Source organism: Cheilinus undulatus, linkage group 8 (assembly GCF_018320785.1).
Source record: "Cheilinus undulatus linkage group 8, ASM1832078v1, whole genome shotgun sequence".
Taxonomy (NCBI): domain Eukaryota; kingdom Metazoa; phylum Chordata; class Actinopteri; order Labriformes; family Labridae; genus Cheilinus; species Cheilinus undulatus.
The window spans coordinates 50,205,243-50,222,283 of NC_054872.1; the positions used below are offsets into that span (position 1 = coordinate 50,205,243).

The window sequence follows — 17,041 nt, forward strand, 5'->3', positions numbered from 1 at the left end:
CAGGATTGCACTGGTTCAGTCAATCAGGATGAAAAGAGTTGAGTCATGCTTACAGAGAGGAACTTAAAGCCGAGAACAGAGATGACTCCAGCTAGGAAACCAACGATCATGGAGCCAAATGGAGTCAGCATCATTTCACCTGCTGTTCCTGCTGCCACGCCACCGGCCAGGGCGGCGTTCTGGATGTGGACCTAAAGAGGGCAGACAACGAAACCCCTTTGATTAAAACATAATTACATTTTTATTAGTGATGTTAACAGTGTGGATGGATGCACTTCAGACTTTATAGGCTATGATGTGCACAAATGTCAGGATGCCAGAAAATGAAATGGAAGAAACTGAGGCAACTTTTTATGGAAATACAGTGAACAGAGACAAAAATATACAACATAAAAATGGGCAAAAAAGGCCACAAAAGGGTGAAAAGTGGCAAATATGGGGTAAGGTGGCGCAAAAAGTGGCAAAATGGGCAAAGAATGGCAAAAAATGGAAAAAAGAGTGGAAAGAAATGAGCAGAAAGTGGCAACAATGGGCAAAAATCAACAAAAAGTGGATTAAAGACAGCAAAAGTTGGCAAAACCAGGTCATAAAATTGCAAATATGGGCAAAAAAGATTTAAAAAAATAAGTGGCAGAAATGGGCAAAAAAAATTGCAAAGAAAAATGGGCAAGAGGCTGAAAAAAATGGGTTAAAAGTGGCAAAAAGATGTGGCAATAATGGATGGAAAAAAGTAGTTAAAGGACACAAAATTGGCAAAATGGGCAAAAATGGAAAAAAATGGAAAAAGAGGGGGAAAAATGGGTTAAAAGATGCAAAAAGATGTGGCAAAAATGGAGGGAAAAAAGTAGTTAAAGGACACAAAAGTGGCAAAAAAAACACAGCTAAAGGAGGCAGACAGATATTGCGAAAATGGCCAAAAAAGGGTCAAAAAGTGGTTAAAAAGTGACAAATATGGGTGAAAAAGGGCACACACAGTCAGCAAAAACAGCCAGAAGGTGACTAAAATAGGTAAAAAGTTGCAGAGATGGGCAGAAAAGGGTGAAAAAAGTGGCAAATATGGGTTAAGGTGGCACACAAAGTGACAAAAATGGGCAAAAAGTGGCAAAAAAATGGATAAAAGAGTGGAAGAAATGAGCAGAAAGTGGCAACAATGGGCAAAAATCAGCAAAAAATGTGTTAAAGACAGCAAAAAGTTGCAAAAATGGCAATTACAAACGGTGGTTGAAATAGAAATGGCAAACAACTGACCAAAAACAAAAATTCAAATGTGGGAAAATAAAGTATTTTAAAACAGCAGCAGAAATAGGTGGAAAATGGCCAAAAAGAGGAAAAAAGGGGGGAGGGGGGGCAAAAATGAGTTAAAGGTGGCAAAAAGATGCAAAAATATGTTGCAATAATGGATTGAAAAAAAATGGTAAAAGGACACGAGTGTCAACAAAAACAGCTAAAGGAGGCAAAACGATATTGTGGAAATGGACACAAAAGGGGCAAAAAGTGGTTAAAAAGTGACAGAAATTGGTGAAAAAGGGCACACACAGTTAAAAAGTAGTTAAAAAGTACAACAAAATAATAATTTTAACATCAGAACCCAAGAAGGGAACTGTTAGCCAGGATGCTAGCACCAATGATCCATTGATATCATCAATAAATCAAAACTAGGGACGGCCCATCCTCCGGTTTTTCAGGGGCCTGGCCCGTTCTGTGGGCGGGCCTGTCTGATAACTATTTATAGGAATCTGCTGATAGTGCATCATCTCAGAAGTTCCCTTTTAGACTAAATTATTTCAGCTAGAGACTAAAAGACTATCAGCTGATTATCTTGTCTTCACGATCACTGGGCCTCTCATACACAGATCCTCTGACACAGCATTGATCATGATTCTCTCAGAGCGCTGATCTCTATCAGAGGAATGTGCCACGCCGATGAGCAAGCTTTACCATTGACAGCTGAGCAGCTGATAAACAGCTGGAGACCATGTGACTCCAATAGTTTTGTTGGGGTTGTTTATCTTCAGGTGACACGTGTTGTTCTTCGAGAAACTCTGTCACGAGTTTAAAATCTGTGTAGCTGAGACGGATCTAGATGACAGGAAGTAAAGATGTACAGAGACCAGTTACTGGAGTTTGGGAGAGGGATGTTGTCTCATTCTTGGCCGATGTAGGATTCTACCTGGTTGGTTTTCTTTACTGGATTTTTCCTTTCCTGAAGCTCCAAATGTTTTCTTTTGGTGAAAGGTCTGGACTGCAGGCGGACCATGTTTCCTCAGTCCATGTTAAATGAGCTTTTGCCCAGAGAAGACATATCCTGTTCACATATGGCTTCTTCTCTCAAAGATCCAGCTTTAACTGTCATTTGAGGATGGAACGGCTATTTGTGTTGACAGACAATGATTTCTGGAAGTGTTCCTGAGCCCATGCAGTGATTTCAGTCCATTAAACTGCGGTTTCACCAATGCTACAGCCAGGTAGACGTGACACTCAGTATATTCCATGCATATATGGAAAGGTGATTTTACAAACGTTAGATCTGCTCAGATTTTTGTCCTCACCATGTCCAGCTTGCCGTCATGTGCTGTGAGGGAGGACATGCCGTAGGTGGCCAGAGTGCAGGCTGCCAGGGAGTAGTAGGTGTTCATGGCTGTGCGGTGCTGGTCGTCTCCGTGAGCGGTAATGGCCGAGTTAAAGCTGGGCCAGAACATCCACAGGTAGATGGTACCTGAGAGAAGAATAGATGGCTTTAATACACCAGCTAAAGTTTAAACTGCATGAAGAAAATCCACTGATGATGTTTACCGATCATAGCGAACATGTCAGAGTGGTACACTGAGCAGTTCTTGTGTTTGCTCTTGTCCAGGTTGGGTCTGTAGAGGACTCGGGTCACCATGAGGCCAAAGTAAGCACCGAATGTGTGGATGGTCATGGAGCCACCAGCATCTTTGACCTGAAATACAGTAAACCTGCTTTATTAAGTGTTTTTGACAGCAGCACATTTTCTTCTTATCAGTCGTGTCTGGAAACCAGAAGATAGATCACGCAAGCATCACCTTACGATCACCTCTGTTGTCTTTTATTGTTTTTTAACTCACCCCCAGCAAAGTCAGCAGAATGAACTCGTTGACAGCGAACAGCGTGACCTCGAACATCGCCATGATCAGCAGCTGGACGGGGCTGGTTTTACCGAGAACGGCTCCAAATGAGATGAGCACAGATCCCGTGCAGAAGTCTGCATTGATCATACTGAAAAGAGACATAAACAATCACTACGGCAGCTGCATGGGACATGGAAAAGTGTAATAATAGAGCTCTGTCAGTGGTGATGCTAACATCCACGGACTTTTGGTTTAGAACACAGGTGTCAAACTCGAGGCCAGGGGGCTAAATCCGGCCCATGGAACAATTATATCTGGCCCACAAAATCATATCATATTTGCATTATAACTGGCCACCAGTATGAGGTCTGCAGATTTCCTCCAGTATAAAAATGTAAACATCAACTTAATTATTTAAAATATCCTTGTTAAGCCATAAAATCCAAAAGAGTAAGAAAATTTTCATGTAAAGTCAAGAATGTGGGGAAAAAAAAAGATTGTGTTTGATTTCATATTTTCAATTTTGATCTCAAGATTACGACTCAAAATTATGATTTTGACTCTTCATTTCATACTTTGACTTTTTCAAGTCATAATTTGGACTTTATGTCATATTTCTATCTTTTAGATTCACAATTCTAAATTTTACGTCATATTTTGACCTTTTCAACTCCTTACTTTGGCTTTTTAATCCCATATTTTGACTTTTTAAAACATTTAATTTTTCTCCCTCATATTTAGACACTTTCAAGGATAATTTTTACTTTTTATATAATATTTTGACCTTTTACACTCCCCATTTTGAATTTCAGACATATTTTTAACTTTTTCAGTCATCATTTTGAACTCTAACTCATATTTTGACATTTTCAACTCCTAATTTTTGGCTATTTAATCCCATATTTTGAGCTATCAGACTCACAATTTAAAATTTTAAGTCATATTTTGACTCTTAAACTCATGATTTTAAATCTAATCTCATATATTCACCTTTCAAACTTATGATTTCAACTTTCTCCTCATATATTTGCTCTTTTAAAACGTTATTTTTCTATTTTTAATATCCTGTTCTGATCTTTTGAACTAATAAATTTGAATTTTTATTTCAGATTTGAGCCTTTAAACTTAACATTTTAACTTTTTTGAATTTCCAAATGATTTATCATCAGTGTTGTTTTTACATATATTTTATTACTGGTGAAAATGGGGTTGACAGTTATGGTTTAATGTTGACCCTGTTAGGCTCGCAGGTTAGACCTGAATCCTGAATCCGGTCCCTGCTGTGATTGAGTTTGACACCCCTGACATAGAGTAACAAGAGAGAACACAGTAAATTTAACTGGTTGACTTGCCATAGTTCCTTTTGGTTGCGTACTGGGCTCAAAACAGAAGCCCTTACACTTTGGCCTTTCTGAAATAGTATTAAACATATTATAACTCAAGAAGTGAAAGCTTTCAGAAAAAAGGGCTAAATATGTTGTGAATATCCTAAGAGAGGGGATTCAAAGTTCTCTCGTCATGAGCACAGGAAGTACAACCCCATATGAAGGCACCAATCCACTATTGGTTCACAAATCTCAGTTTCCTGTGGAAAAGGGTTGAATCTTGCAGAGGACGAGGGAATAAAATCTAAAATGCTGGTTTATTCCAGGGCTAAACTCAGCATAACACTTTTGTGGAAACAACATGCTTAGATTGAGCTGTTGTTGCTCACTGAAAAAGTTAGGGGTAAACTTTTTGGAGAGAAACCTTGTTTTTGTTAAATTTGGGCCTTCTGCCATGCCTGAGGATGTTTGCTGACCTACTACAGAGACAGCTAAAGAGTTCAGAGTTTTGAATGTTCATACATGTTTCTGCTATGTGTGTGTATCAAACAATGACTCTATGATTACTACCTACCTTTCCACCCCAATGTGAATCTTGCCGTGATGCATGCCGTGGAAGAAGCCCTGCATCAGCGTGGCCCACTGCAGGGCAAAGGCTGCTATCAGGAAGTTAAAGCCAACGCTGCCAAAGCCGTACCGCTGCAGGAACGTCATGAGGAAGCCGAAACCAATGAAGATCATCACGTGCACATCCTGGAAACCTGCACGACGTAAAAGACACCTGCTAAGAATGTTGACATCGGGAGCCTGGAGCAAGCATGTTTAATTTCAGCTGTGACAGTTTTGTTTGTGGTAGGGAGAAAAAAATGTTGAGAGAAATGTCCGGAGGGTTCTCAGCAAACTGAAGCAAAACCTGGAAAAGAAAGCTGATGGGTGGATTTCACCAAAACACACAGTTGGGGAAGTGCTGGAGTGTTTTCTGATGGATAGACAGCAATGACATTAAACCACACAGTATGACTCAATCAGATTAGAGTTGCCAAGTCACGCCGTTAAATCATTCTGTGGTACATTTGGTTCATTCCCACAGTCCCACAGGGTGCAGCTCTTGGCTCACTTACCTTTGCAACATTATTTATTTAATTACCAAAGCAGCACTGAATGATTTCTAGCTATGACACTTAACTCTTTGTGTTAGGGATGCATCTTAAGCTGCAAGTTCAGTAAATCTAGGTCTAACGAAGGTCATTTGTGCACAGGAAATGGCATCATAATAAGTTTAAAGTGTTTGAGTAACTGGACAAACATCCTGTGACCAGATAGCTTACAAAGCAGCTGGATTGTCATCAGGCAAATCATCTGGCTGCTGCCAGTGTAGCGGTTAGCATGGATGAAGCCACAGTGTGCATGAGTTGTTGCAGGTGGGTGGATGTAGCTGTAGAATAGCTGCAGTTTAATCAGCTTTACATCTCATTTCTTTATGGAGACAAGACTAATGAGCCTCACTGAAAGCTTTTCTTTGCAAAGATGACATTTCTGCATGTCTACCGATAGAATTCAGCGTGAATATATAATGCAAAACACACTTTTTTAGGCTTTGCTAGCAAAAATATGTGCTCTCCTACTCCAGATTTCAGAAAATGTGTGCTGAAACAAGCCGTTCTCAGATTTTCCCCTCATGATGTCATGTGGGGAGTTAGCCCCACCCCCAGGTTCGGTTGGCCCTCCCAGCTGGAAAGGAAGTTCTGCCCTCCTTTCAAGCTGGCAGCTAAGTGGAGGATCAGGAGAGCTACATCCATTCCCTGAGAGGGGCGGAGTCAGGGGCGGAGTCAGACAGCTCAGTAACATTTAAAGCCACAGACACAAAAACAGCTCGTTCTGAGCAGGGCTGAAACAGAGGGGTTTTTAGACAAACAACAATTCAATACTGGAGTGCTTTTTCAACAACAACCTATACAGGCATGTTTTTGGCTCCTCTAAGACAAATATAAACCTGTCTTAAAGAGGCAAAATATATGACCTTTAAGCCACTGACAAGCACCTTCATTCAAACACTACGGCTGCACTAGCCTGTCTAGCTCAGGTTAGCGCTGGATCGGCACATGTGTGCTACTTCATTCTGTCTTGTCGTTCTTATTGGCCTGTCATTAATGTGGCAAGCTAGTAGCTATGTAGATAACACGGCTAAAGCTAAGCTCTCAAAGCAGCTATGTAAACTATGCTAAAGGTCTGGGGGTTGGGAAGGGTTCAAACTCCAGTTCCTGCTTCTTTTCTTTTCGGCTTCAACATGGAAGACCACATAATAAGCACATAATAAGTAGGTCCGCATTTTTATGCTTCCGTCCATCCACTCTTTTCATTATATCCATATCTTCTAAGGCTCTTATTAAATAAATAGTCTCGGCTCGAGTCCAACGCTTGCTTCGGGCAGCCATCCTGGAATATGTGCCCGCCGGCGCAGAATATGTGCGTCATCGCGACAGGACAAGGGAACGAGCATGCGCAGAAAGACCGGACTTAATTTAAAGCGGAAGCCACCTACTTTGGATTTAAGTTTAACTCGGAATGGTCATTTTCATTTGGAATTAGGTTTTTACAAGGTCATTTTTAAACTTTTAAAGAGGATTTAATTTTTATTCTGAATTAAAGGGGATTAAAGTTCTTATGTAAACATAGCCATAGTTATATTGACTTACGCAGTACTGTTAAATATGTAGCTAGTGTAGCTATGTTAGCTTTAGCTATAAGCTAACAAAGCTGAAGCAGGACACCATTAACATAACTTCTTAAAATGGTCCTACATAATTTAATCTCTGATCTTTTTCTCTGTTTTACTGAAGAAATTCTTCTTAGTAAGTAATGTTTGCAATGCTTTGTTTTTGAATAATAAAATTGAAAGTTGAAAAAAATGGAAATATATTGTCCTGGTAAATCACAGCATTTCATTTGTGTTCAAATATTTAGAAAACTCTGAAATGTATGCATCATCACAGTAAAAAAAGAGTAAAATAAAAAGTTTGAAGTGTGTTTACTCAGTAGACTTTTCTTTCCAGACACACATTCACAACCCACTGAAAATGGCTCTGTGACCTAATTTTGGGTCCTGATCCACAAGTTGAAAACCATTGCTTTAGATCAGGGATGTCAAACTCAGTCACAGCAGGGGCCGGATTCTGGATTCAGATCTAACCTGAGAGCCTAACAGGGTCAACATTTAACCTTAAACTGTCAACCTCATTTTCACCAGTAATAAAATATTAAAAAAAAAAAAAAAAAAAAAAAAACGCACTGATGATAAATTTGGAAATTTAAAAAAGTAAAAATGATAAGTTTTAATGCTCAAATCTGAATTAAAATTCCAATGATGTAGTTCAAAGATCAGAACACAACATTAAAAATAGAAAAATAATGTTTTAAAAGATCAAATATATGAGGAGAATGTCAAAATCATAAGTTAGAAAGGTCAAAATACGAGATCAAATTTAAAAACATTAGTTTAACAAAATATGACTTAAAATTTTAAACTTTGAGTCTGATAGGTCAAAATGTGGGATTAAAAAGCCAAACTAGGAGATGAAAGTGTCCAAATATGAGTTAGAATTAAAATTGATGACTGAAAAAGTTAAAAATATGAGAAAAATTTAAAATTGGGAGTGTAAAAGGTCAAAATATGATATAAAAAAGTAAAAATTATTCATTGAAAATGTCAAAATATGAGAAAAAAAAATGAAATCATGAATTTAAAGTCAAGATATGGGATTAAAAACCCACAGTTAGGAGTTGAAAAGGTCAAAATATGACTTAAAATTTGGGAATCTGAAGGATAAAAATGTGACAATTATGAGTTAAAAAGGTCAAAGTATGAAATGAAGAGTCAATATCATAAATTTGTAATATCGTAATCTTGGGTTGCAAAATTGAAAAAATGAAATAAAAACACAAATTTCTTTCCCCACATTCTTGACTTTTAGGAAATCTGTCTTATTTTTTCAGGTTTTTATGGCTTAACAAGGATATTTAAAATAATCAAGTTGAAGTTTACATTATTACACTGGAGGAAACCTGCAGACTTTATACTGGTGGGCCAGTTAGAATACAATTATGATATGATATTGGTCAGATATAATCGTTCCACAGGCTGGGTTTGAGTTTGACACCCCTGCTTTAAATCAGTCTCTTATCAGTTTCTTATCAGCCTATTTAGACAAAACCTGTGGATTATGGTCCACAGTAGGGTGATTTTGGGGCTTTTTCATTGAAAACAGCTTCTTCTCTTTGGACTAGCACAGTTACATAATCTTCAGGCTGAAATAATGTCGTTTATCATGTAATGTTAACATTACATTAGAATGATTTGGATCCCTAACAGAGCTGCTAAACTGTGTCTAGAGTGTTCTAATCTAAAAGTGAAGATAATGAACTCAGTGTCCGTTCACCCTCACTGTCCTGGTTCACACACTTTGTGTTTTCCAGCTATCCTTATTTGTCCCAAACTGCCTCACACAATATTGCACTGTGCCGTGGCTGCTGTCTCCATGGAGACTGTGGATTGGCATGGCCAAGCGGAGGTGTCGCCAGTGTCCCCATTGGCATTTTGGCCCAGATACGCGTGCTGACATCCAAGGAGGACACCATACAATCGTAGCAGTGAAAGGATCTGCTGGGTAGAGTTAGTGTCTGCTGTCATGGTGGTCTGTCGGTGCCTACACAGCGTTTTCTCTTCTCTTTTAATTTGACATTTTGTGCCCAGAAATTCAAAGGTATAACACTCAGCCTGAGGAGAGCTGAAAGATACTGATGCTCCCTTTCAATAATCTGTACCCACGGGCCAAATCCAAGATTTAGGACCATCATGGGATATTTAAACTCAATTTTGTTATATAATCTACAGCAGGGGTCGCCAAGTACATTTACTCAAGGGCCAGATTTAGTCTTGGCAGAAACTCTGGGGGCCGGACTTTCAAATAAACAAATTTTACATTTTTGCTGCTTCAAAAACCAATTTTTGCCACTTTTCACCCATTTGAAATTGAATTGAATTGAATTTCCCCCAAATGTCAAAAATGTAATTAATGTGCAGCACAGCAGTCAGGTTTGATCTGTGTTAAAAAAAAAAACAACAAAAAGTGAGTGTGCTCGCTTTGCAAAGCATCTCTGTCGGCCTGTTTGGGTCTTTAAAACAAACTGTGGGCTGCAACGGATCAACTCGGTTTGACTTGAGTCCAGAGTTACAGCGCCTCATATTATAACTAGGGGTGATACTTGTATCGATACTCCTCATTGATCCAAGTCTTCATCAATACCACTTTCTGTACTTGTGTTTGGTGGAAAGACAAAATAAGGTCTATATATGTAAAACAGAAGTTTGAGCTGAGAGGAGCTAGTTAAAAACTTCCTATTCAATCTGTTACGCCTGTTTAAAGGTATTTATTGATGTTTCTCATCAAAAAATGAATTTTCAATTTTTTGATGTAAAACCCATTATGACATTTTAATTACATTCCTCTGTTTCAGTGAGTTGAAAGCCTGTTTATTCCCCCTTTAAATGAAGCCACATTTGTAAGGATCATGCATTTGTGGGATGAGCAGCAGAGCTGAGTATGTGGGTTGCACCCGTGAAAGATTTGCCAGATATTCTCTGCCAATGCCAAACAGTTTATTCTGCTGTTGCTACTGACTCTTTGATTCATGCTTCTCGTCTTGCAGCATTATTTGGAGTGAGCCCCAGCACATATGAGGATGTCAGAGACAGGCATCCTAAGAGGATGATACCCCATGAAGGTGTGACCTCAAAAAGACTGTTTCCTCACCCTGTCAGCTCTCAGGAACCGTGGGCTGTCTTCTATAGATCTGCAGTCAAGGTTTAAAGGATAATATGGCTGAAGGCTCTCTGCACAGACAAACAAACCAGACTGCACACAATCGATCTCAAGCCTTGTCTCCCAGGGCTGCTGATCCTGAATGGTTTGTGTGGATACACCTCAATGTTGACAGAGGATGGTAGGAAGGTGGTCTAGAGCAGTGGTTCTCAACCTTGCCAGCCCAGGACCCCAGAAATATAGGTGCCAGAGACCGGGGACCCCCACTGTGCCTGAAGGTGGTTGAACACAGCCATGCACATTCAAGAATAGTCATGTGGAGACAAGGCTGCCTATAAGGGGGGATAAAGGGGAAGGTTTTTGGGATCCAGCCAAACTGGGGGCCAGCAAAATCATGGTCCATTGGAAAGTTAAGCTTAAAATGAAATAACTTTTGTGAAAAACATATTTAAAATGGGTAAAAGATGTTGCTTAAATTAGTGAATAATGGCAAAAAAAATGGTGAAAAAGTTGTTGAAATTGGATTTTGAAGAACATAAATGGGTTAAAAGTGGCAAAAATTAGATAAAAGTGGCCAAAAATGGGTTAAATTGGCAAGAATGGGTACAAAAAGTGGATTAAAAAGTGGCTGAAATGGCTTTAAAGTGCGAAAAATTGAGGAAAAGTAGGTGAAATGGGACAAAAAGTTGATATAAACTGGAATAAAAAAAGGTTAACGTGGTTAAAATGGGCAAAACGGGGTGTAAAAAGTGGTTAATAGTGGCAATAATGAGGCAACAATAGGCAGAAAGTGGCAAGAATTGATTTAGAAGTGACAAAAACAGGCAGAAAAAGTGGTGGAAAGGGTATAAAATTTACACACAATTTAAGTGGCAAAAATGTGCTAAAATCTGCAACATTGATGTTTAATAGTGATGAAAAGGGGTTAAAAATTGGTCAAATTTTTGTAAAGTGGCAACAGTGTAATCTTAAAAATATTCTTAGTTCTTTTAAGGCATCTGGAGACCCCCTCTCAGTGTCTCACGACCCCCAATGGGGGGTTGAGAACCACTGGTCTAGAGAGCGTTCATCGAGGTTGGATTGGTTGTGTAAACACAATACTAGCACATGTAACATGATCTGTGGTTTTCCACTGTTAAATAAAAAGCCAATGACTTTATTTGTGTCTGTCCCAACAGTACGTATCTGCAGGTCGCAGGCAGCAGTTTCAGAACCGCAGATAACTTTACTCTTTTATCAAAACACCTTAATCTGAAGGACGTGAGCATACTGAACTCATTAAGGACTACGCTCTGATCGTTGCTCATCACTGTCATTAGTAACAATTGCAATAGCTGTGATCAGTATTTAAAAGATTGCGTCTAAACAACACACATGTGCATGAGCAAACAGGGTCCTAGATACACCTTCACGTCTGTCCAGCCTTGCTCAGAGTGAAATCGCAGCTTTCTAGAGGTAAAGATGTCTCAACTCAGTAATAAAAGCCAGCTCATCTGCTTTCATAAAAACTGTGCTGTGGTTATTTTCATAATCCTGCAGAGAAATAGAACAACACATGGTACTTCTGTCATGAACCGCTGTTACTGCTCATTTTACAGTGCTGTGAATTATTAGCCTGATTTTTTCTGCTTGCAACTAAGGCAAAAAATGTTTTTGTAGCTTCTCTGAATTCCTGCTGACTCACAAACACTGAGAAGTTGTCACTATGGCGTTTTGGCTGCAGGAATCCAACCTGTGACCTCATCACCGCCTCAGTCATCGATCATGCCTTCTTCACCTTCACTTGATCTTTTGCAAGAGCGGGAAACATGTAAGGCGTATTATTATCATTTGACACACCGCGCTTATCTCACAGGAGCATATAGAGCAGACAATACAAGACCGCAGGACCAACGACACACAACAGATTTACATTCTGCGCATGATCCTGTTAAAGACAAGACAAAAATCTCATGTGTACGTCTGTCTTCACTCCGTCCTATAGACGACCTGCAGAGCATGAGGCTGTTTACTGTGCTGTCTCCTTCAGGCGTGCAGCCAGTGTAAAGGAAATAATTTGTGTTTATAGTCAAACATGAAGGTGAACTTGTGCTTCAGCTCCCGTGACAGTTAATGTCGAGTTAAAGATTATCTGGGGCCAATAAATCAAATGGACCTTTACTCTCTGCTCTTATTTTCCTAACCTCAGAGTGTCTGTTAACTTTAGCGCTGAGATTGTGCTGCATGGACAATTTACATCCATTAAAGCAGGCTGCGGAAAGTGTTTTTTAATCTTTTGGCTGGATAGATAATGACTCTAGTGCCAGGTAAAGTGGTACATTCTCAAGCAGCACCTGAGAAGAATGTATGAGCCATGACTCATTAAACCTTACATAATCTGAAGACACAGTGGCAGATATGCAATTGCACATTTGTGCAAAAGTTTCTGTCTTGCAAAGCAGCAATGCTACAATGTCAGTGAGACAGCTTATATTCAGGTAAAGTGCAGAAATAAACCTCATTTAAGTCGGAGAGGTTACATTTAAATCAGATTTTTACGTAAAAAAGACCACAAATCCTCCAATGTGTAATTAAGTGTAAAACAGAGAAACAGAGCTCTGCAAATTGCTCAACATTTGTGCATCATTTGCTTCCTCTATCGGCTCTTAAGGCGTCTAATTTGCAATTTTTTGCTTCATGCATGATGCTCTCATTTTGAATGTGAATGTGAGGAGAAGCTTCCTGCAGCATTGCTCTGCATGGAGCACCACTCTCCTGCTGACAGAGCTAAGTTTTGTCCAGTGTTAATTTTGGCAGCTATTTTAAATTTTCTTAATCTTTAGATGAAATGCATTTTAGTTTTAGTCACATTTTAGTCATTTCAACCCTTTTCAGCTTTAGTCTAGTTTTAGTGCATAAAAAGTCCTCACATTTTAGTCTTTACTTTTAGTTCAAGCATTTATTTTATTGCCTAAATCTGGTATCAAATCATGGTAGTGTGTTCTCTGCACTCTGCCAATCCTGGTGTCCCTGCTTTCTACAGCTGAGAGGCAGAATAGATGCAGATGCATTGTTTTTTTGACACATTTTCCCACATTCGAGAAATATCATGGATTTTGAATGTCCAACAAAAACTACATTACTAAAAAAAACCTAAATTTCTTTGTTAATAGAGTTCTAAAAATTATGAAAACCAGCCTAATATCTTAGATTAATGTTATTTTATGGATTTGGATTATTTGCCTTTTTGTAGCGTAAAATTAACTTTTTTTTTTTTAACGGTCGTAAGCCGGTAACCATGCCGTCGCGGACAACCCTGCGAGTTACAGCTGGTGTTTGGCATTAGGTAACTGCCCTGTTATACGGTGACTTTAAGCTGAATATGTCTGTTGTTGTGGTGTTTATACATATAATTTGGTTGAATATTAACACTTTCTTGTTCTTCTTCTTCCTCTGAATCAACAGACTACGCAGTTTTGGCACATTACTGCCCCCTACAGTCTGAAATCGTAACTGCTATTAAGGGGTGTCCCATTTCTAATGCATGAGATGGCCCTAACACTTGGTTTTGAGGGGCAAGTTAAGACTGAGTTGAGCTTGAGGGTAAGATTGAGGGTTAAGCGGAGAAATGGGATGCAGCCTGAGACTAACAAACATAGATCTGTCATGACTAAAACTGACAAAAACTAAGTTTAGTTTTCGTCAAAATGACTAAAACTAGACTAAGACTAACAAAAATAGATCTGTGATGACTAAAACTAGACTAAGACTAACAAAAATAGATCTGTGATGACTAAAACTAGACAAAGATTAACAAAAATAGATCTGTGATGACTAAAACTAGACAAAGATTAACAAAAATAGATTTGTGATGACTAAAACTAGACTGAGACTAACAAAAATAGATCTGTGATGACTAAAACTAGACTGAGACTAACAAAAATAGATCTGTGATGGCTAAAACTAGACTAAGACTAACAAAAATAGATTTGTGATGACTAAAACTAGACTGAGACTAACAAAAATAGATTTGTGATGACTAAAACTAGACTGAGACTAACAAAAATAGATCTGTGATGGCTAAAACTAGACTAAGACTAACAAAAATAGATCTGTGATGGCTAAAACTAGACTAAGACTAACAAAAATAGATCTGTGATGACTAAAACTAGACTAAGACTAACAAAAATAGATCTGTGATGGCTAAAACTAGACTAAGACTAACAAAAATAGATCTGTGATGGCTAAAACTAGACTAACAAAAATAGATCTGTGATGACTAAAACTAGACTAAAACTAACAAAAATAGATCTGTGATGACTAAAACTAGACTAAGATTAACAAAAATAGATCTGTGATGACTAAAACTAGACTAAGACTAACAAAAATAGATCTGTGATGGCTAAAACTAGACTAACAAAAATAGATCTGTGATGACTAAAACTAGACAAAGATTAACAAAAATAGATTTGTGATGACTAAAACTAGACTGAGACTAACAAAAATAGATCTGTGATGACTAAAACTAGACTGAGACTAACAAAAATAGATTTGTGATGACTAAAACTAGACTGAGACTAACAAAAATAGATCTGTGATGACTAAAACTAGACTGAGACTAACAAAATTAAAGCAGTGATGACTAAAACTAGACTAAGACTAACAAAAATAGATCTGTGATGACTAAAACTAGACTGAGACTAACAAAATTAAAGCAGTGATGACTAAAACTAGACTAAGACTAACAAAAATAGATCTGTGATGACATAAACTAGACTAACAAAAATAGATCTGTGATGACTAAAACTAGACTAAGACTAACAAAAATAGATCTGTGATGACTAAAACTAGACTAAGACTAACAAAAATAGATCTGTGATGACTAAAACTAGACTAAGACTAACAAAAATAGATCTGTGATGACATAAACTAGACTAAGACTAACAAAAATAGATCTGTGATGACTAAAACTAGACTAAGACTAACAAAAATAGATCTGTGATAACATAAACTAGACTAAAACTAACAAAAATAGATCTGTGATGACTAAAACTAGACTAAGACTAACAATAATGGATCTGTGATGACTAAAACTAGACTAAGACTAACAAAAATAGATCTGTGATGACATAAACTAGACTCAAACTAACAAAAATAGATCTGTGATGACTAAAACTAGACTCAAACTAACAAAAATAGATCTGTGATGACTAAAACTAGACTAAGACTAACAAAAATAGATCTGTGATGACTAAAACTAGACTAAGATTAACAAAAATAGATCTGTGATGACTAAAACTAGACTGAGACTAACAATAATAGATCTGTGATGACTAAAACTAGACTAAGACTAACAAAAATAGATCTGTGATGACTAAAACTAGACTAAAACTAACAAAAATAGATCTGTGATGACTAAAACTAGACTAAGACTAACAATAATTGATCTGTGATGACTAAAACTAGACTAAAACTAACAAAAATAGATCTGTGATGACTAAAACTAGACTAAGACTAACAATAATGGATCTGTGATGACTAAAACTAGACTAAGACTAACAAAAATAGATCTGTGATGACTAAAACTAGACTAAGACTAACAAAAATAGATCTGTGATGACATAAACTAGACTCAAACTAACAAAAATAGATCTGTGATGACTAAAACTAGACTAAGACTAACAAAAATAGATCTGTGATGACTAAAACTAGACTAAGACTAACAAAAATAGATCTGTGATGACATAAACTAGACTAAAACTAACAAAAATAGATCTGTGATGGCTAAAACTAGACTAACAAAAATAGATCTGTGATAACATAAACTAGACTAAAACTAACAAAAATAGATCTGTGATGACTAAAACTAGACTAAGACTAACAATAATGGATCTGTGATGACTAAAACTAGACTAAGACTAACAAAAATAGATCTGTGATGACATAAACTAGACTAAAACTAACAAAAATAGATCTGTGATGACTAAAACTAGACTCAAACTAACAAAAATAGATCTGTGATGACTAAAACTAGACTAAGACTAACAAAAATAGATCTGTGATGACTAAAACTAGACTAAGATTAACAAAAATAGATCTGTGATGACTAAAACTAGACTAAGACTAACAAAAATAGATCTGTGATGACTAAAACTAGACCAAGACTAACAAAAATAGATCTGTGATGACATAAACTAGACTAAAACTAACAAAAATAGATCTGTGATGGCTAAAACTAGACTAACAAAAATAGATCTGTGATAACATAAACTAGACTAAAACTAACAAAAATAGATCTGTGATGACTAAAACTAGACTAAGACTAACAATAATGGATCTGTGATGACTAAAACTAGACTAAGACTAACAAAAATAGATCTGTGATGACATAAACTAGACTCAAACTAACAAAAATAGATCTGTGATGACTAAAACTAGACTAAGACTAACAAAAATAGATCTGTGATGACATAAACTAGACTCAAACTAACAAAAATAGATCTGTGATGACTAAAACTAGACTAAGACTAACAAAAATAGATCTGTGATGACTAAAACTAGACTAAGATTAACAAAAATAGATCTGTGATGACTAAAACTAGACTAAGACTAACAAAAATAGATCTGTGATGACTAAAACTAGACTAAGATTAACAAAAATAGATCTGTGATGACATAAACTAGACTAAGACTAACAAAAATAGATCTGTGATGACATAAACTAGACTAAAACTAACAAAAATACATCTGTGATGACTAAAACTAGACTAAAACTAACAAAAATACATCTGTGATGACTAAAACTAGACTAAGACTAACAAAAATAGAT

General features: G+C 37.2%; 1 protein-coding gene across 1 annotated transcript in view; it reads right to left on the reverse strand.

The window, feature by feature from the left end:
- The window catches only part of rhbg (Rh family B glycoprotein), a 48,442-nt gene that overhangs the window by 13,897 nt on the left and 17,504 nt on the right, over nucleotides 1–17,041 (reverse strand). Inside the window, exons 2-6 of the mRNA XM_041793386.1 lie at nucleotides 4,989–5,175; nucleotides 3,087–3,237; nucleotides 2,794–2,941; nucleotides 2,550–2,716; nucleotides 54–191 (exon numbers count right to left, since the gene is read on the reverse strand). Coding sequence (XP_041649320.1) covers nucleotides 54–191; nucleotides 2,550–2,716; nucleotides 2,794–2,941; nucleotides 3,087–3,237; nucleotides 4,989–5,175 — 791 coding nt within the window. The remainder of the gene's footprint in view (nucleotides 1–53; nucleotides 192–2,549; nucleotides 2,717–2,793; nucleotides 2,942–3,086; nucleotides 3,238–4,988; nucleotides 5,176–17,041) is intronic.